At 32.2% G+C, this 21794-nt stretch overlaps 2 protein-coding genes across 8 annotated transcripts in view; both read left to right on the top strand.

Annotated features, from left to right (window-relative positions):
- Positions 1–9440, top strand: part of LOC123709616 (oocyte zinc finger protein XlCOF22-like) — a 30071-nt gene extending 20631 nt beyond the window's left edge. For all 7 annotated transcript variants that reach the window (XM_045661072.1, XM_045661097.1, XM_045661080.1 and 4 more), the window contains one exon: positions 2668–9440. In XM_045661072.1, the coding sequence (XP_045517028.1) occupies positions 2668–3825 (1158 nt within the window). In that variant the 3' untranslated portion in view covers positions 3826–9440. The remainder of the gene's footprint in view (positions 1–2667) is intronic.
- Positions 9441–12272: 2832 nt separating this feature from the next.
- LOC123717395 (acetylcholinesterase-like) overlaps positions 12273–21794 on the top strand; it is a 35723-nt gene continuing 26201 nt past the window's right edge. Inside the window, exon 1 of the mRNA XM_045673406.1 lies at positions 12273–12406. The gene's annotated coding sequence lies outside the window, so the exon portion shown is untranslated. The remainder of the gene's footprint in view (positions 12407–21794) is intronic.

Here is a 21794-nt window from a genome sequence, read left to right as displayed (position 1 = left end):
AGTAAGTGAAATAACGTACCTACAGAAACCGTGATCTTATACTTTTCATAAAAATGTACTTAAACCGAAATTTGTCGCGTCTCTTAAGCTTTTTAGAAATGCAATTTTTATTATGTGTGTTATTAACTAGAGTACCGCGCTGTTGCCAGTCTTCATGGCTATTGTGTAATAGCGAAAGTATCCACGATGATATTTGATTTTAATCTGTGCTACTCACTTTTTTGAATTTCGAACAAACTATTTTATAGTGGCCATGAAGTTTCGGTCTATAATCTTTTACGTTCATGGGAAAGATTTGAAAGTAAGGAAGATATTGCTAATTGTAGTGTAGGAAATTCTTCCAGCACATGGTAAGGATAATTAAGTATATTATATCTGCGCAGTGGTTAAATTGTTTCAGAAATTTTGTTTATGTAGTTGACTAGGGCGTTAGTTGACATTATACATGTTGACCACATAAACATTCCAAACATAGGTACTTTAAAAGTGCTAAAATTTACTTTACATATACTGTGCACGAAAGCCTTAGATTGTTAAATTTTTTGCATTCGATATTGAAAAGTTGAAGTAAATTTTAACACTTTCACGTTTCGTTCCGTAGCAGTGTTTAGGTATCGATAATTTCATGTAATATTTTAGAGTCTAAAATTGTATGAAATAGTGTTTTGTTTTTGAATTGCAATTCAAATTCACAGATAAATGCTTATTTATTTATAGATATAGATATTGGTAGATGCGCTAATTTCCGGAGTTTTTCCCCTTTCACGAGTTAACTTGGGTTTATTACTGAACTTTGTTAGTTGCTTTTTAGTGATTTACCCTTTAGATTTATTCTGCTATTGATAGATTTATATTCACTGTCTGCGTTTTCGTTGGTAAAATCTATCGTGTTATCTAGTATATTCATCTATGTTGACTCGTGTAAAGACGGTAAAAGAGGATGACGTAAATAACCATAATTATATATTTATTAATTAAGACACACATAATGTTGCGATTTGAAAAGCTGCACTGTAATTTTTTTTCAGAGTCGAATGTTACCATGCAAAATAATAATGTAAACCTTTATTAATGTTCCTCTTCTTATTTTAAGAAAGATTGAATATTTACAATTTACAAATATTAGCGTTATGAGAAATTACACTTGCCGTGTTAATATCGAGGTAGATTATAATAGATTGCAGTTTAAAGTACTATTTTGTTTCCTGCCAGAGGCACTATTTATTGAATACTATATTGTTATATAATTCTATGTATTTATCATGTAAATAGGTTACGCAGTTTGTTGTGTGTGAGAAATAGACACATCTAAGTGCAGTTATTCAAATTTTAACATTTATCAAAAGCTACATAAGAAAATTCACACGCAGTTAGCACAAATATTATTATATATTTATTATGATGGAGTTACACAAGTAAAAACTTATGCACGGAGTAACGTGTTGTTAAATCGAACATCAGATTCGTTTAAGTATATGAATTGTGACCACGGTTTTATATTTAGAGTGCCTCTTGCCTATTTAAGACTTCGATATAAAGGCTGCGAACCACGGAATAGAGTAGGTATAAATCTTAGAAGAAATGTACAAATTTTATGGTGAAAATTGTAAGTTGCGTTATGATATGCAACTTACATGTATGTCAATTGTCAAAATTATGAAATGGCGTTTGTGTTTGAATTAAACCTCCGTAGATAGCGCATTCCAATCTTACGGATTGATTAACTTGATTACCGATTTATTTTGATGACCAATTAGAGAAATAGATGTTTTATATATTTTTCTAAACTATTGTGGTAAAATATCGTTTAACAAATACTTTAAGTGGCATACCTAAATATAGAACTTATTGCAATTTTTTTCTAAGTTCCTGTAGTTGTATTAATTATTGTATATTGGTACAATTTGTTTATTGATAATTTGTTTATGCTAATTTATTTAGATTTAGTGATTATTAATTGTAATTTAGTTTTCGCCATAAATTCTACAGCTATTTTAACCAATTTTGACTTTAGGAACAGTTTTTTCTATTCACGCACCAGTTTTGTACAATTTGTCTTATAGTCGCAGTCTATGTACAGAATGAATGCTTAACTAAAATGAAGTTGTACGCAACTTGTTAAATATTGTTTTTTTAAATTCAATTCATCAAAAAGTCATATTAATTATATATTTCAGCACAAGAGCAAATAACTATAAGTCATTTTGATTATTATAACGTACAATAATTATTGTTGTCAGATAGAAAAATCTAAGACATTTCCCCTTAAACTGTTTCATTTTACGATCATGTTGATGTTTTAGATTAGATAAATCTGTTTTGCCTTAACATTTTTAATTAATAGTTCATATGTTGTGAGAAGTATGTTTTTGTTGAAAGTTAACAGTATATATCGGATACCGTCAAGGATTGTAACGTTTTGTCAATTCTCTAACAGTACATAGACCCGTCACTGTTGATCATTGTAACTTTGAAACAAATATAAGCATATCATAGCTGTAATAATACAATTTTGACAAATAAAAGCTCTACAATCATTATGTGATATTTTTATTTTGATATCCGCTTCCTTCCCACAATCCTTAAATTGGTTACGTAAGTATTTTTATGACTTCACCTAAACGCTTTAGCAGTACCTTCACTTAATATTGAATTGTCGAATTTCAGATGTGTTTGGACATGTCTTGCGGTGCGCCTGGCATCCCTAGTCCGATCCCACCGCGCAGCCCTACCGCCATCCCGCTGTGGTCGCCACTGCTTGCGTTACAGGCTTGCCGAATCCGAAGGTATCTTAGCGATGATTGTATGACTTATCAAAATCGTCACCTTCTTCATTCTGAACGGCGTAGGTGCGGCGTATGCCTCGCGTCCTTCCCTTCAACTTGGTTACTTGAAAGACACGCTGCACTACAACATGCTTCGCAAACAGCTTGTGAAGATAAGCCATTCGTTTGTGAACAGTGCGGACAAAGTTACAGGTATAGATCCGCTTATGTGAAGCATCGTGAACAAAATCACCGAGCGAGGCTGCCGGCGGATAAGTTATTTACATGTGATGTCTGCGGCATGCAATTTAGATACCTTAAATCTTTCAAAAAACATCGTCTCAATCACACCTTGGAGAGGCTTCACACTAAGAACACTGACCCTCCAGAAGAACCAGTGTCTAGCACCAATGAAGTCTTAATAGGACAATGTGGGGAAATGGATTTATCTCTCAAAAAGAGAAACAGAAATGAATCCACAAAAAGCCCGCCTATTGAAGTTATAGGTGATGCGGAACAAGATAGCACCGTGGATTCCAATGGCGCCACTGATTCAATCGTTACAGTCGATGACTCCACTGACTGTCGAAACTCCAGTGCTGATAGTGAAATTAGAAGAGATGAGGATGCTGCCCCCGAAGAAAGAAAACGGGTTCCCGTTTCGTTCGCCAGCATTAGCTCTATGGCGGACAGCTCTGAAAGCGAATCGAGAGGTGACGGTAGCAAAATTGAGACATCCAGTGCACATTCAGGTATCCTTGGATTTTTGCAAAACGATGACAGACAAAGAGATAGGGAGAGAAGATTTGCGTGCCCCTTTTGTGGCAAATGCGTCAGGTCGAAAGAAAATTTGAAATTGCACGTACGAAAGCACACTGGGGAGCGTCCGTTTGTGTGTCTATTTTGTGGAAGGGCTTTTGGTGGAAAGAGCGATTTGACCCGTCACCTGCGTATACACACGGGTGAGCGACCCTATCACTGCGAAGCGTGCGGGAAGTGCTTTGCGCGAGCTGACTATCTCTCGAAGCATCTCACCACACACGTCCACAACGCACGTTAATCGATCGCGCCGTCCTTATTCAATCTTTTCATACCTCTATAGTTAACGACCGAGTCAAACAGCAAATAGGAATATTTTTTAAAACGTTTTTAACCTTCATAAAAATATATCTAAACAGGTCTAATTAGATTTTACATGACTGTTTTCGTTTCGGACTTCTATTTATAGTTTAATAGATAATTTTCGATATTTATTCTATACATAATAAATGGGATAATATTTATAATAATTGCTAAGGCAAATGAATAATATTTTATATGTTTTGTTAACGTCACACTACATAACTGGAACGCAATAATATGGCTTTTAGTTCGTGTCCGAATTCAATTAATGATATTTAAATTTTTCGCATACCGTTTAGAAGCGATATTAAGGTTCTTGATATAATCGAAAATTTCAGTGATTCATACAATTTTGTGTAACGTGTAAGATACGTTTATGCCATATAATATTAAATCAAAAATATTGATAGAAAACAAATCTATGGGAATTAGCAAAATGTAGTCGTGACGAATAGGTAAGTAGGAGAATGCAAAAGCTGTGATTTCATATGATTAAGACCAGTCAACAAGTTTTAGAACATCGAAATGTTTTATGTAAGTAAATTAATATTAACGTTTTCATATTAAATATAGATTTAAGAAATCTCTCTGTGCCAAAATATGTACCTCATATAAGTAAACAATGAAGTAGATAAAATAATTATTTATTGCTTAAATACGTTTTTGAACTCAGCTGTCAAGTGCAGTGTAGACAATCTGGCCGACCATCATTTTTATAATCTTCTTTAACCGTGTAGTTACAATTATGACAGAAATGCCTACTACTTTTAAAGAAATTATTTTCTTCGGTAACTAAAAATACTCGCCCGCAAATAAATTATATTTTAAGATTACACTAACTGCCAATATTGTGATATTATTTATACAAATAAATCTGATAAATCTTTTGTATGAATCATGCTTTTATCAAAACTATTATCCGTGAATATTTCTTTAAAAACAATAAATGGTATGTAAATTCTACCAATAGCGATAGGTTTGATGTTTTTCATTACATTATATTGTGCATAAGAATTTTAATTTCTGTTCTACTACATTTCCAATTTGGTCTATTAGGAAAAGATGTCGAATTGTTTTAGTATTGTACTAATTTGTTCAATTTGTCTGTGTAAAACTCATTTTCTATATTCAAAACAGTGTTTCCAAACTTGGAAAGTTAGGCCAGGCTTACAGTCCGAAAGTCTAACTTCACAAATGCTAATTGATTTTTCAAAATATATGTCTATATCTTATCTTTTTGTTTTCGTACGTCGTTCGGGTGGGATACAGACAGTCAATTACTAGACTCATGGCGGTAGATATTTGCATTATATCTGGTGCACTCCGCGATAAAGCATGTGCAAGTTTTTACGTCGATTTTACAAACCAAGCCAACTTAGTATAAAAACTGTCAATTACATTAATAAGAGAATTATTATAGATCTATAGAATGCGGGCTAGTATTTTTTAAATATAATTATCAGGAATAGTATAGAGGCGTTTTGACGTAAACCTCAACAATGGCCTTCATAATATGGTTTAGTAAAATACAAATATAATAATAATCCAATAAATGTCAGTATAATAGTTTAGTTAATCTAGCTCATTTACATGGTTTGTTTTAATAAATGCAATTTCCGAACACAATATTATTATGAAGTAGAATACGCCAGAGGGATGTAATGTTAAGTAATTAAGTATCGAATCTATAGCGTAAACGAAAAGCAATACTCTGATTTTATTTTTATTATGGAAATACTCGAAAGTAATATTTGTGGAAACTATGAGAAACAATATATTTCGGGTTAGGATCGATGTAGCTTGATAAAATCGCAGGAATACCCCTTGAAACGTGTCATCGAAAACATAAAATTGTGTATATGTAGATATTTACCCATTTATAAATTATTAAGTATTCAAAATTGATGTTGACTGTTTTTATAATTATATCAGTGGTAGTTACTTGATGTTGTGGTGTAAATTAGTGTCTTATCTTAGTGGGCAAAGGCTTCTCGTAGGTATACTTTAGGTTGGTTATCAGTGGTCGGGCCGCTATCACTATACTAAAACTGCACTAACTTTAATGGCATTTCATTGTCCTCAATTAACCCTCCTAGTCCTTAGTAACCTGTTCATCCAATCTCATTGTCAAAACAAGAAACTGGAACGTAAAAAGCATCTATATTTGTATAAAATAATTTACGCGTAATACTAAGACCTTTATACAGATATTTTATGCTATTCTAAAATGTCGAAGCGATTTAGAAACATGCCACTGTTAACCAGAAATTTCTGGCTGCCTTCGAGTTGTTTTTGCTCTTTTAGTATTTAATCGGTGTGGTCTCTTCTTTACATAAATTTATTCGTGTATAACAATTATGAACTATCGTGTATTATTTTTATTCGAATTCTAAAGAATATTTGAGCACAGCAAATGTAAATATGTGCTACCAGGTCAAATGTGATAAACTAGATTGTAAGAGATGTGCGGACTATAGGTCTCGGGTTTCATTCAATTGTAACGAAATATTTGATCTCTAAATATTTTGTTACGCTACGAAATGCAAGATTTATATTCCTTTTAATATATTACGTAGACCGCATTGTCTATAGACTCTAATTTTGAGCGATTTGGTGAAGAAAATTCATCTTTTTTGCTGCAATGACTGTGAGCTAATGGGCATTATTTGTTAGTACATATATTAAATCAACAATGTAAACGTTATGGCGAAAGTCCTCATCAGATAATTCAAATATTATATAAATAATTTCAAATGGAATGGTAACGAAATGAGAAATGTCAGTTTCTACATAACCTCAAAAATTTATTAAAACTCCCTAACACCCCTTGCGCCACCTTAAAAAAACAAGCAAATGATAACAGATAGTAGTTTTCTTTGCGTTCCAAAATTAACTAACGAGAAAACATCTTCATCGCAAACATCAGCCGGACAACGAGCTCCGTCCTTCATAAATATGGGGCAGCAATTCTTATTTGACGGGAAGGATTTTTGACACATGACACTACCTACTAAAAAGAAACCTTTTGCCTCATTATGCTTTTGTTATTTTCTATCATAACGTGGTTCTACAATGCTCTCTTTAATTGACCCGATAACATCCATATTTACAATAATCCTGACCCAGCGACAGGAAGATTGACATAATATTGGCAGAGAATGTTATGATTTGAGTAAAGGTTAAGAAAGGAGTTGATAACATTCGCGATTCATATCTCTCAGACATGATAGATGTTAGTCGATTTGAGAAATTTACAAGTACATAAAATCATCAAAGGTGATTTGGTATTTTGTAATATTGTTGTTATAATTGTGATATTACTATAAGTTGAGACCGTGTAGCGTAGTAATGTCAAGTTTGTATTCTTACGTCTTGTTCGTGGCGATTTAATGCGAAAGTAACATCAATTTGCTGACGTATAGAACTCATTCTTGCCACATCGAATCTCTACCATGTTTGACAAAGTATCTAACGAGCATAGAGTTCCGAGATACACAGCTAAAACGTTGCAAGGATTTTGCACTGATATTTCGATGACGTTTTACACTTTGTCCAACTGGTAGAAATGCCAAAGTCTCTGCACATAGACAACAACGATTGATTCTAGACTGATTTTCGGGTAGAGGTAACGTAGGCCAGAACGTTCACAGGCAGTAAATATTGTTAATTTAAAGCCAAACGCAACTTCAATAGTGTAACATTAAGAGAGTTTATTTAATTTTAAACTTATATCTACAGAACGTTTTATATACCAATCTTAAATTATTTTTCAGATGTATTGATTTTTATACATGTCCATATTTTACAAGGTGAATAGTGGTAAGTGTAGTTACATAGATGGGTCTATTAACCGCGTGGTGCTACATGTGTAATGATATGTGATAGATATTGTTCAGAGACATTTTATTTATCAAGCTTCCATAGATAATGTAACACATAATGTATGACAGCAATAATTTCGTTTAGATAAGAACAGTTATTCTACAATCAACTTCGTTATGTTTAATTTTTTAATGACCAAACAAATTCATCGGTTGCATAGTCTGGCATTGATTGAACTGATTTTGTAATAATTGATGTCGGTATAAATATTTTGTATTTATCGATCATTAGAATTTAGGCATTATTGTTAATGAGAATCTAATGATTGATAAAAACCGTGTATATAATAATAATCGAGACATCGCTAGTTAGATAATATTTATTTGGGTTTGGATAGGAAGGCTCACTGTATAATTTATTATTTGTTGACTTGTTTTATGGCCTTATAAAAATGTAAGTTAGCCGCGTTAACCAAGATCAATCAATATTGTACAATTTCTTAAATAAATCATATTTTTCATGTAAAGATAGTGATAATAACCTCTTTAGTCCTCCAAGGAACAGAAAGAGTTTGTTGACAAGGTTCGTTTTAAACACACTTTTCTATGCGAAAGTTCACCCATCGTATTCCATTAGCTTTTAGTTAATTTTTTTATTGATGTGTTCTATGTATTGTTGTGAATAAGTGTTGCCCGATCCCATTAATGATTTTTTCAACTAACTGCCATTTGACAGTCAGTCGGAGTGTCAATTGACATGCTTTAGGACGTGCTGTCTAAGATTGACTATTCGAGTATATACTAAGTACCACCCATGGCACAGGAAAGGTAAAAGTCTGACGCCGAGATATGTTGCAATTATATGTGAATCAGCCGGAATGATATTCAGTTCAGTTAAGTATATGGCTTTAGTCGTCATGCAAGTCTATGCTTATAGGATTTGAATATTCGCAATCTTAATAGACGTACGCTTTTAGGGTACCTCTACCTAGTGCCATGTGATTTGTCTTCCACCATAGTATTCAGGTGACCCAATTAGTTTGCATAATTTTTATCAAATTGAGTTGCTTAACGAATACATAATGGATGAACTTTCACTATTTTAACCAACTGGTATAATAGTACATTGTTATATTATATGATATATTTTTTTTACTGGTGTATTTCAGATAATTATTACTGTTAACCAAATAAGCCCGTTTTATAGTTTTAACATGAAGTTATTAACTTTTTATATAGGTATTTAAAGATTTTTATGTTAGTGATACCATCTTTACAATGAAACAGTCCATTAATCTCTTGTCCATTGTCCAAACTTAGAATAGTTTCAATTTTTGTATGTGTATGAAACACCCTCTAAATTAATATTGCTATTGTGTATACTTAATTTAAATATTGATGTGCAAAATTATAGTAAATGTCTTGGATCTCTAAAATTAAAAAAAAGACAAAAACACTTTACAAAATTTCTAAATGTGAAATAAATGTGTGTGTTGTAGTGTTACCATTAGGCATTAAAATTTTGCTAAAAAATATGGCTACTGAAGTGGGCGGGAATGCTCATTTTGAATTTTGTGTATAACTATGATCTCAGTAGAAGCAGCCATATTTTTTAGCGTGTTATATAAATATTTGGCACTTTAAAAAAAGGCACATTTTTCTTATTATTATAATTGAAAAATGGTTTGAAACGTGTTGAAATGGATTTGTTGAATACATTAATTTCATAATGAAATATATTTGTTTCATTAATAGAAGATCTTTTATTTCACTACCCTTATCAATTAGTTAGCCGTAATCTAACGCTTAACATACTCATTAAAAATGATGTCCACCTGAAAAATAAAACCTTAAAATTATAACTTTATTGTATTGTACTTAATAAGTAATTATTTGATTCCTTTGCTAGATAGTACAATATTATTACCTGTAGAATAGACAATCAGTAAGTTGGATTTACAATGTTCATAACCTACAAAGTAATGATAAAGATTATTACAAAGAAAATTAAAACAAATTTAAAAAGAAGCAGCCCCGTGGCAGTGTAACTTTAATGCTGGTAGCATTTCGTAGCTGTATTGCGATACTTGCGATACTGTCTAAGGATAGTAAGACATTCAAATCTAACTCAAAAATTCGTTTCGCTTCTTTTAAGCAATAAAGGGCACCGAAACTAGTTATATGTTTGCGTCGTACCGACTCTATATAATAAAGAGAAAAAATTCTACTTACACCGTTAAAATGCTCTTTCAAATATAGGTTGTATTTATAACCAAAATACATAAAGTGTTGCAGCCGTGCGTAGCTAGTACAGGCCGCTAATATATATATATATATATATATATATATATTTACGTATATATATATATATATATACGTAAAATATAACTGATATGTATGGTACTGAAATTAAGATACAACCAACCAGTAATAAAGCGTAAACAAAATGTGAACTATCATTATCACACTTGAAGCTAATATGATCCCTTAAGTTTTCACCATACGATTATGATTATATTTTAACATTCTCGTGTCCGATAATGTCCAATAACATAAGTGTCATTAAGATTTATGAACCCAAGGATAACCAAATTTTGCTTTTGTTAGCGTCGCAACCCCTCTATCCCTTATTTTTTGTTAGTTATAAGCTAATAATTTAAACCATTAAAGTCACGTGTCCAAAATCATTCAAAAGCAAGTGCGGCCTTTTAGGGATTGGAACGCTCTTATCTTGAAGGACCCTATGTTAAATTGGTGTGAATATACTTCCACATGTGGTGGTGCGCCGCAAAAAGTGCCATAAAAAGCGTTCAGTTCTTGATAGACGGACGTCGAGCCTCGTGTCTCATGTGAGCCTCGACGACTGAACCTCTCCATGGCAAAAGCGGTAGAAGATGTAGAAAACCTCACATCTCTCGCAACGCCAAAGCATCAAGCCGCTCGGAAAGTGACTGGTTGTTGACGATTCGAATCGCTCTTCGTTGGACACGGTCAAGTGGAATAAGCTGGTACTGGGGAGCTCCCGCCCAGAGATTTGAATAGTACTCCATGTAGGGCCAAATTTGCGCTGGAAGCGGTGGCCGGTTTCCCTCCATATGACCCCTAAATTGAATATCGTTCGACATGTCAACGCCCAGTACTCTCAAGCTGGTTTTAAGTGTGGCTTTAAGAAGAGTGTCCTCGAAGTAGCTAAACTTGTGTTTTCTTGTGGTTAAATTGGACTAGATTTAGTCGACCCCATAGGAGACTCCACGTAGCCTAGTTTTGACTTCGAACACAAGTTTTTTCCATTACTAATTTATCGGGAAGCCCATAGGCTGGGGACTTAAAAGAAGTGCCCTGTGCCTGACCCGATCAAAGGCTCTCTCTATGTTCAAATATACCGCTAGTGCCTGCCCCTTGAACTCAATTGCCTTCGGCCAGCCTCAGCGCCTGCGTAATACTTGAGTCTGCAAGAGCCTTAACTTGTTCGGTCTAGCGGGATCGGCCTTGGGGTCTCGTACCTTCCACCAAAAATGTATCTAAGTTATATCGGGACCTCTGCATGCTATATGTCCAAAAAAGCGCAGGATCCTATGATAACACACTGAGAAACAGAGAACTCTTATGAAATGTTAAATATATTTACGAACTACATGTAATGCTTTATCGCTCTTACATCATAATGATTCTAAAGTCATTTATAGTGTGATGTACATGTAGTACAAACAAATATTCCTATGATTGCCAGTGAAACAATTTTTCGAACCAATTTAGATGAGCGCGGTGTACTGATAAAATGCTATAAAATGCTTATAAACTTATACATATATCTAAATTCAAAAGCCTATCTTACAGAATAAGGGATTAATTTACTTCCGTAAGACTATTACTAGACTATATCTCTATAGCACCAAATCTAATTTTTCTAATGGATTCGTGGCGTCTAACGTTAAAGACAAATTCTGTTTCCTCATCACTTACCAATATATTCGTGAATAAGAATAATATCTGATTAGTTTAAGTAAAATATACAATACATTGCGCTTTTTATTATAAACTTTTTTATTCTACTGTATTACAAGCAGCAATGAATGCTTTACAAAAGAAAGATTCCCATCAAATAAAGGGACCATGTGGGTAAGGGGTCATCGCAGTAGGCCCGGGCGCGTTACCTGTGGGAGGAGTAATCATCTACGCTTAGAGATGCCATCGTAGTAAATTTCCCAGTTGTTAGGGTACTAAGCAATTATCACATTTATTATATTAAGAATAAAATTATAATTTTAAGGTATACCCTCTTTAATGCAAATGAATTGAATGTTAAAGTTAAAAGGTTGTAGTCCAATCCAACAATTCGAATCAACCATAATAAAGGGATCTTATTTAGAGACACTCATTAAAATCTGGTAAATATCGATATACTACAATTTATAGTATATCTTTCTTTAAATATAGCCAATAACTAAAATACAACGTATTGTGACCTATTAATTGCAGGATAAATTGCGTGGGGAAAATCTAGATTACGAGTGGCAACACCAGGCTTGAGCCGGCTGTAGAGTTCCACCAGTCTGCCCAGACACTTGCTGTAGTCACATCGTGTTTGTCACTGATTTCTTGATACTCATATAACATTACAAACGCGAGTGACTGTGAAAAACGACCCAAGTTTTACTTCAAGGTCACCCGCTGAAGTTCTTATCCAAGCCTCCGTAGGTACGTATTTTGTAAGTTAGATGAAATATTTTATGAATATTTAATTTCTTTATAATTTTAGAAAATTATCCGTAGCATTACAGATATTACAGTCATAAGTATTTATTATAAGTATTGAAATATATTTGTTTACTGGTAATTCAGAAATTAAATGTTTATAAAAACATAAACCATAGTGTAATATAAAGGATAGTTTGTTTTCAAACGGCAATTGATATATCCTGCAATCGTGTTGGCTATGGGGCGGCGGAAACGCCGGGTTCATTCAAATAATTCAATTAAATCTCGCGCTGAGCAGAGGGCAACCAGTTTCACAGCTGCAAATCAGAGTAGGGACAGGATAATTATTGCAACGAATATATTATATTACACTTGCTGAATCTCATAATGTTCGTGAAAAACCAGTACATGACATGAACAAATCCTATTTGATTACAATTTTTTTTGGATAGTAATATTCTAAAGCCGTGTACAAATTATTTGAAGAAGTCTATTAAGTATGAGGGTATGCAATTATAGATACAATTACCGTCTAAAATTTAACCAATTCAAAAGGGCACTAAATATACATATCAGAATGAGTTTAGTAGACTAAAATTAGGACGGCTAAGTGCGACGTGCATCTAGTTCGTATATACATATTAAGTTTCTCATGGAAATAAAATACATTTTTCTATATGAGAAATAAAGTTATTTAAAGTTTAAATTATTTTTTTAAATAATACATAGTAAAGTATTTTGCCCTAAATAAACGTTAGGTTACAATTATTTCTATACATTTTACAGTATATAAACTTTTATAATGTTTTGTTTTATTGTAAAGTCCCTGTATACTCGTCAAGGGAATAAATGCAATGGCCATGATACTATAGATTATATTTCAGTCCTTGTATTTTAGTATTGACCATACCTATTTTCGTAAGCAACTTAGTAGCTGCGGAACCGGCTTTGACTCAATTTAACGTGTCTAATAATAGTTGGACAAAAAAGGTCAGGAAAGATCGCTCAATAGATGGATTTGAACGTGACCGTTTAGGTCTCATGACCTATCGCTGTTATATATAGTACCGTTACCGCATCCATAAGAATACCTCAAAATCGATTTAAAATTAGATAGGTTACAGAAGCTTAAATATCCTCCGATTAATCGACATAACGTAATAGCGAAGGCTGAACTCTGGAATTGGATTTCCGGCGGTGCGATTGGTAAAGAACTAAAATAATTAATCACAAACACGGAAATATCTGCCCCATGTCTTGTCTCGTGCCATCGACAAAATTTCATACATATCAGGAGCAAATGACTTAAATATTAACCTTCCATGTATGCTTTAATTTTTTTTACGACTATTGTACGGCGATTACATGATAAAAAATACTACAATACTTTTAATTAAGTAAAAGGAATTACTAAGTACATGTTTCTGTGTCAAAAATGGGGAAACTTAATAAATTCAACTGCTTGGGCAAAAATTATTCGTGAATAAAACAGTAGAGCAAGAACAACCCTAACCTTGGTGCATCAAAACGTTATTTTTTCTATTCATAGGTACAAATGCATCATTTAACTCTCGGGCGGAAAAATTTAAAGTTGCTATTGTAACAAGTTTCAACAAACGATTCAGACTTCATTATTGTTAAAGTAAAGTTTCTTGCAAACTTAACAATAATTTAAATTTTTAATTGCCTCCACCTTTTCGTAGCCTACAGGTTTTTAAATTTCCTTGAAAGTGTTGGGATCGTAAAGCAAAATGAACGACCTAATGTCGTACGTAGACGTATGATAGATACATCTGAAGTCATGAGTTCAAACTCCGGTTGTGCTCATATTTCTTTCGCAATAGGCCATTTGTCAGAATTTAAAAATAATTTTGATTTTTTCGAGTACTGATGAGTTTTGTCTTCTTATTAGTGACTAAAGACCCTATAGGAATTTTTAAAATCATAATTCCAAGAACACGCAAACACGCTTCATTAGGCAAGATGGCGTCGTACCTAATTTATTTATTAATAAAGAAATAAAACGGCAATTTACTTAAAACTCAGATCACATCCTACATTTGAATAAATGCAAATGGCCACCATCATATAATAAATTGTATAAAGTGTTGATTCTGAGGGCCATAACATAATAGATGTTGGCCGCGAATTATATATTAATCATATATTATATTGAATTGTGGTATAAGAATCTCTTCAATTATTGTCAGTGGTATAGTCTTATTAAATCGCGCTGCAAACCACCTCACCTGTATAAAGCACTATTCAAATATTCGTTTTTCAGTATTTTGTGCTGACAACGTAATTAATACAACAGTAGACTCATTAACATGAATCGTTTTTATGAATAATACGTTTGTAATTGATAGTGTATTATCACGACATTATCAAATGCTGTAATGCAAACGAAACAGACATATTTGTACAATGTCTATGGCTTGTTTTCTAGTAATAAAAAATCATTTTTGAGAGTAAAACTCAAATATTTTTAATATTCTTAATTTACAGAGTAATACAATCATGGACAACACCGAAATTATCTTCTATCTTCAATTTGTTTTTTCTGTTGGTTAACGTTATGCTATCTAATAACTGACCGGTTAGTCCATTTATTAGCTGTGTTAATAAATACTTTAACGTACTCTAACCATAGACGTTGTTTGCTCTCGAAGTACAGATCCAAACTCGTGTTACAGCTCGGGTCTTTACGTTATGCTTAACTCGTCTTTACTTTATGTCATGTCGATAAATGATATGAAGATGTAAGTAACATATTTAAAGACTACTTGTTAGACTCTTACGTTGACTTCAGGATTCATGATTTAATGAAAAAAACTACGTATAAGTTATGAGTTAGAATATTATGTAAATATATTATTGTTAACTTTTTCTTAACATGATTCATAAAAGGCATGGCGCAGTAAACAAGCACATTTTATATACGTATAGTTCGGATACAAGATATGTTTGAGATCAAAGCCCACTAAGAGTCCTCGTTGCACCCGCTTGTCCTGACTTCTGAGTAACCGGTTCCGAACAAAATTTCCTGTTGGACCGGAATGCACGCGCCAAAAATATAGGATATAAACGATGCACAGAAAATTTTGTCAAGACAAGACGGATGGACAAGGACGGGAAGGTGCCATAAATTGATATATTTTGAAATGAATTAAAAATAGATTTTAAATAAAACATCGCCTTTAAATTCACTTTTAATCTACTAAATAAATTAATTTACTTTTAATTTTATCCATCCATAAGATTTAGATTATAGGTTATAGAACAACATATTTGTATTTTTCTCTATATTTCATCATCAAATCTCGTATAGTTGTAATAGTAAAGTACAGAGCTATTACCGTGTAGAGTTATTGCCGTGTATTTTATTTTTTATACAAGAAAGTTTAAAAAATACAAAAATGTTTCACTCAACATTTCAAGTTTGTTCTACGACTAATTAGATGAGACAACGCTCGTTATGTCGCCGACTTTTTAAAACAATACAGTACCTCGTGTGAAACTCGTTTGGGAAATAAAATTGTTATGAAAATTCTTCATTTTCCTGTTGTTGAAAAAAATTCGCGAGATAATTCGTGTCAATGGTTTGTTTTACTTTGAGTTGAGCTTTTTAGCAGAATAATTTTTACTTTTTTTTATAAAATATCGTAGAGCTGGAATCGTAGAGAGGAATTTTATTTTTTTAATAATTCGTTGCATGTATACCATCAATAAAGTTCAATTAAAATAATTATATAAAAAAGAGAGCAACTGTTGGCTTTGTCGCTTTCGGCAGGCAACCACTGTAAGATTTTTTTTTAGATAAGATGAGCGCAAGAAGGGCAAAAACCACATAAGACATATAATTATTGAGACAAAAGTAATGAACATAGCAACGCAGTTAAAACACTTAAAAAGTGAAATGGACAATAATTAAAATAGGACACATGAAAAATAAATAATATTGTTTATATTTTATAGTTTGTGAGTTACTTTAATACAATGCTTATATACGAAGTTTCTTACCTTCAGACTTCCCTGGTTGCGAGTCACAAAACTAATAATTATCCGGCATATTAGTCGAGAGGCCACCTGGCGTATTTGATGTGCCATACCTAAACTACCTTCTGTTGACTCTTTTAATACGTATTTACAGATTTTCAGAGTTTAAACAGCCAGACTGATATTGAAAAAAACAACTATTTCTAAACATTTTGATTGGATTGAGTATTACCTAAACAGAGATGCTTTCGTGTATTTATTTCCATCAAAATTTCTGTTCAAAATTACCAAATTCCTTTTTCAAAATGAAGCAATACACTTATCGCATTTCTCTAATGAAATTGAAGTAGGCAGTATATATGGCAAGAGGTCACATGAAGATAAAAATACACGATCTATTTCAGTTTTCAATGAATTGATTTTGAACTTTGAATCAAATTCAGCGATACAGTTGATTATATGATAATATTTCGTTAAATATATATTGAAAAGGGTTAAAATTTAAAATAATTTTCTGAACAGCTTTACATCGCCGTATTAATAAAAATGAAATTAATTTGATATTGTTTTAAGTGAACTACGAATATGTCCCTTTTTATCATAGTGTACAGGAGAAGGATAGCAACCAATGCATCATCATCACTCTAATAGTGGAGATTATGATTGTTAAATTTGTGAGTTCAAGAAAAATATTTGACTTAATTTTGCTGCCTTTATATGAATACAATACATTAATATATTTTAATAGAATTTTATTATAAAACACCTTAGAAAATAGAACACTATATTATGCCTGTTATATATTAACACACTGACACAAAAGGTCACAACGCGTGAGATCTCATCTTAAGATGAGACATTTCTTTTTTCGCATCGTGTTGACACACTTATGAGATTTTTTCATATATTCAAAGCAAAAGTTGGCATTGCTTAAACATACAAACCCCTGGGGTGTAGCGTGAAACCTCGTAAATCATACTTAATTCCCCGTTAGAGACAGCAAGTCGCTACCCTTTAACTGTGTACTGAATATTTATTTCCAACATTAAAAGTAAACTTTGTAGTAAAATTAAACGTAGAAGCAATCCCCTATTACTTGTGACAAAATTTTACGATAATTAGTAAACATAATTATGCTCTAATGTCAACAATTTTTCTTATAAATACTTTTTTTTAATTATTTAGACTCATATTTCGTATCGGACTAAAACTTATTAATGGTCTATCAAAGTAGTGTTTACAACTATTACCACCACTATCAATAGTCTGATAATAATTGTTTATTTTATTGTGATTAGATAGATAGTATATGTAAAAAAGTTTTATAATTCACGCTGTAATCTATTCAGAATTAGTTAAAAAGACAAAGCTCTTATCAGAAGGTTCACAATTTGTGAAATAAAAGGACTCTTGAAATAAATTATAGCCTCTACGATAGCAGTTTGATCATTTCCATAATAAAGTGCTTTCACGTAATTCTAAGGATGCTTTAATAGTTATTAGGCAATTATTCAGTAAGCAAATCTTTTCAATTTCAGAATAGAATTTGGGCTATTTTAACAATCGCTACACATTCAAAATCTAGAAATGTACACTAGCAACTTTATATAAAGGAATAAAGATTTTATCGCATCTCTTTTTCGTAGAAAAACAATTGTTAAAATAAAATCATTTAAATTGTAAACCGTATTCCTAGACAATTATAAATTCATGTGTATAACTATATAACGTTTCAGGTAAACGTTCTCAAATGCTTGTATAGAATCTGTAGACCCATTCACGTAAAACGGAAATTAATCTACAAACTTTCATAGCTTAATCCGGAAGTCTTGCGGTAGGTTTTAAGCGAAGCAATGACTTGACTTAACGTTATAGGAATGAAAGGGCCACATAGCTCTCTAACTCAGAAAACCATCTTGCGCGTGTTTTTTAATTGTGGACTTTAAAGTTTAAAAAAAAACAAGGTCTCTTGGTTGCGAACAGATGGCGTAGTCTTGTTCTTTCGGATTTTTTTATACTTTTTGACATTCATGAGCATATGCGCTAGGACGCATCTATACTAAATAAACGTATTTTGATTTAGTTTTCCCTGCCTTCGGTGCGATAGCAGATCTATTTGGGGTGGCTAAGCTTCGTTATAAATTACTAGACGTCACTCTCAATCTTAATTGTATGTAGTTATAATAACTTGTAATTTGTTTTTATATATTCGTTCAAAAGACACGTTAAACGAAATCTCAAACCTACATTAAAACTTTATAAATATAGGGTATATTCATGACAATATCTGATTACGTTGATACAATCTAAACGTGTATCGGAATTAGGACATACTTAACTATAATATTACCTTATAGCGTGACCGAGCTTTCGTAGCACTGTTTCCATTTACATAACTCAAATAAACCTTCAAGGTAAGAGCGGCAAAAAATTCGAGGTCAACTACAGGCGTTATTAAAAAGTCATAATTTCTGTTTATTATTTAACGAGCTGTAAGAAATATTTTTCATGTAAAACTAAATCCTAAGTCTTTGAAGTTTTATGGCAAAGTCATCGTCTGTTTTACAATTCTGTAGAGAATTATGAAATACCCTTATATTCGGAAGGAAAACAGATATGATTTCTCAGAAATAAAATGATTAAATTTATTCAATAATCAAGAGGATCAACCATCCAGCGTTCTCCGAATTTGAATTATTACATTTATGCTATTTCCCTGTTTTATGGAAGATAAAACGTCAATATTTTGATTGATTGTTTAGACATGTAATCAAAAATATTATAATAATTTTTATATTATACAAATTTGTTGTCATTACATTAACGTTTAGGATATAGGATATCTTCCACGATTGACTTTTCCCATAACTTAAAGATAAAAAATCATCATCAAAATCATTTCTTTGATTAAAAAACATGATATCTAGACATTAAAATACATGGCCGTTGAAGCTTCCACGGGTTATTCCTTCCGAATTGATTACAGTGCGGTCTAAGGGTGAGAAATGCTGAGGCTAACCGTTAAGGCTGACTTCCGATCGTCAAATGCTACTCCAATCGTTCAATGAGCACATATTATGAATTTATTCATTTAAATACGAATTTCGAACACAAAATTAGAGTTTGAAATTGTGCGCCTGTAAGCTTACCCTTTAAACCATGATACTGAGATTAAAGGAGTTAACGATACATAGAATATAGCTGAAGCCAGCCTGCTGGGGTTGATATGAAGTTGTGACCATATATTTCTGTCGATATGGTAACGATCAAGTTTGTGATACTGTATTTTAAAATACATTTGTGAGTATCGTTATTGTGTCTGTTTTTAAAGTCTTGCCATAACATAATAACATATGCCATAACATTTGATAAATAACAAGCTTTAATTCTTGTATCACTAAGAAATGACTTAGAAGTACTATTACTACTTCTATAAGCAATATAACGCGAATAGTTGTCTTATATAAGTGAAGTATCGATATCATAAAGAGGTACTATCTGCAAAATTATTCGCTCGGAGAAAAGTATTACATGCGCTTACTTATATTCTACAACTTTTGTTTATATGAATAGTTTTCTTTTGCTGTTAATATATTGCTACTTTTCTTAGTGTTATATAATGCAATTAGTTTTGAATGTATGAAATATCTTATTTATAGTCATACTGAAGTAAAAAGCTGGTGGCTTCACAAGTTTAGGAAACGAAAAGCGAATTTAATAGGGATACAATCTCTGAGAAATTGCATGCATTTGCTGATTGTACTTCGTTTTCATTTCAATGCCTTTGAGGACTAGTCTATATAAGTGTCTATTCCATTCTATTATATTGCTGTCCTGCGAAATCGAATACATTTATTGGCCTCCCAGGTATAATACGCTGTCAACCGTAATCTTCACTGATTTGATCTTTCAACTCGACATTTCAATTAATGTCGCAATGTCTTGAACTTTCCGATGGCGGTAAAAACATTTAAAAGTCTTTGTTTTCGCGACTTCGTATGCTAATTCTATTGAATTTATTCTTCGTTCCACTTATAATTTCTCTTTTTTACATTTGTGTTGCAGCAAAACGAATTTCGTAATTCCACGAAAGGTTATGTAGTAATTATAAAACAGCCCTTAGAAACTCCGTGACTCCGATTCTGACGTTTGATCTTTAACTTAATTATGATTTTGTTACTTAAGTTAATTATGTTAAATTTAATAATTCACCCTTAATTCTTATAACACGCTTGACTATGCTAGTACTAAATATAGAATATTTTAGATGTTGAGAAATTGATTCACAAACAACAGGATTAAAAAATTATAAAAGTCTATTTTTAAAGTCTGTTAAACGATAACGAATACCAGCATATGCGCGGGATTGTTAATCTCCGGCAACGGGAAAAGGAACTGATATTAAAAACAATATAGTTCTGAATAGCTATGGATTACACAGAGACCTCACCCCTTAGGTGCCGGCCTTGTTTCTATTTCCATCAAGTACAAGAATAAATAATGACGTTTTGAGCTCAAAATAGGCTGATCTAAATGCAAATAGGTTATTTCAACAAGCATACATGGCTTTGTACCCGAGTAGTTGAGCTGAAAATTTAATTTTTGCCCTCAAACTAGGAGCGTTCATTAAATATGTGGTGACATTCAATCTTGCGGCATGATTAGTTTGACATGCTGCTGACAAGTTCTTGTACTGAATAAACTAAATACTTTAGCAGCAGTGGAACTTTGTGAGAACGTTGTAAAGGTAAGATTAAAATAGCACAAAGGTTACTTATGAAAAAAAATTGTTAAGCGTGCGCCTGACTTTTAGGACGTTTATGATACTTAATTTAGAGTTATTATTCAAATAGGCGTCGGTATTTACATCGAATTATAGGAGTATTTAATACTGATAGGAGTTATGAGCGCGATTTTTACAAACATTTAAAAATCTACTTAGATTTTAATATAATTAATTTGCCAAAAATAAAAATATTGTATCGCTAATCAAAAATACTGGTAATCATTTTTCAAAACTAAATTTTAGGACTTACTGGATTACGAACTGTAATTAACAAAAAATTAAATAGAACTTTGTACTTTTTTCATTTGCGTAAATTGTAGCATGTATTTAAATATCTGTAGTAATAACGTATAATTATTTTATTTTGATAATTACTTAAATGAGAACCAAATTAGTTAACTAGGGTGGGTGATTAAGTCGTAAAGTGGGATAAACGCGGACAGAACGCCAAACGTATATTTGATAAAGTGATTATATCTGATTCTATACATACATAACAAAGTTATCTATATGTGATAGAAAAACGTAAATATTGTTTTAATGCTATGCTATGTTGTATTTTGTACTATTTCGTAGTTCCTTATAAGAATCTTATAGTGTTTT

Source organism: Pieris brassicae, chromosome 1 (genome assembly GCF_905147105.1).
Source record: "Pieris brassicae chromosome 1, ilPieBrab1.1, whole genome shotgun sequence".
In the NCBI taxonomy this organism is placed as follows: domain Eukaryota; kingdom Metazoa; phylum Arthropoda; class Insecta; order Lepidoptera; family Pieridae; genus Pieris; species Pieris brassicae.
This window is presented reverse-complemented; position numbering and strand designations above follow the sequence as displayed.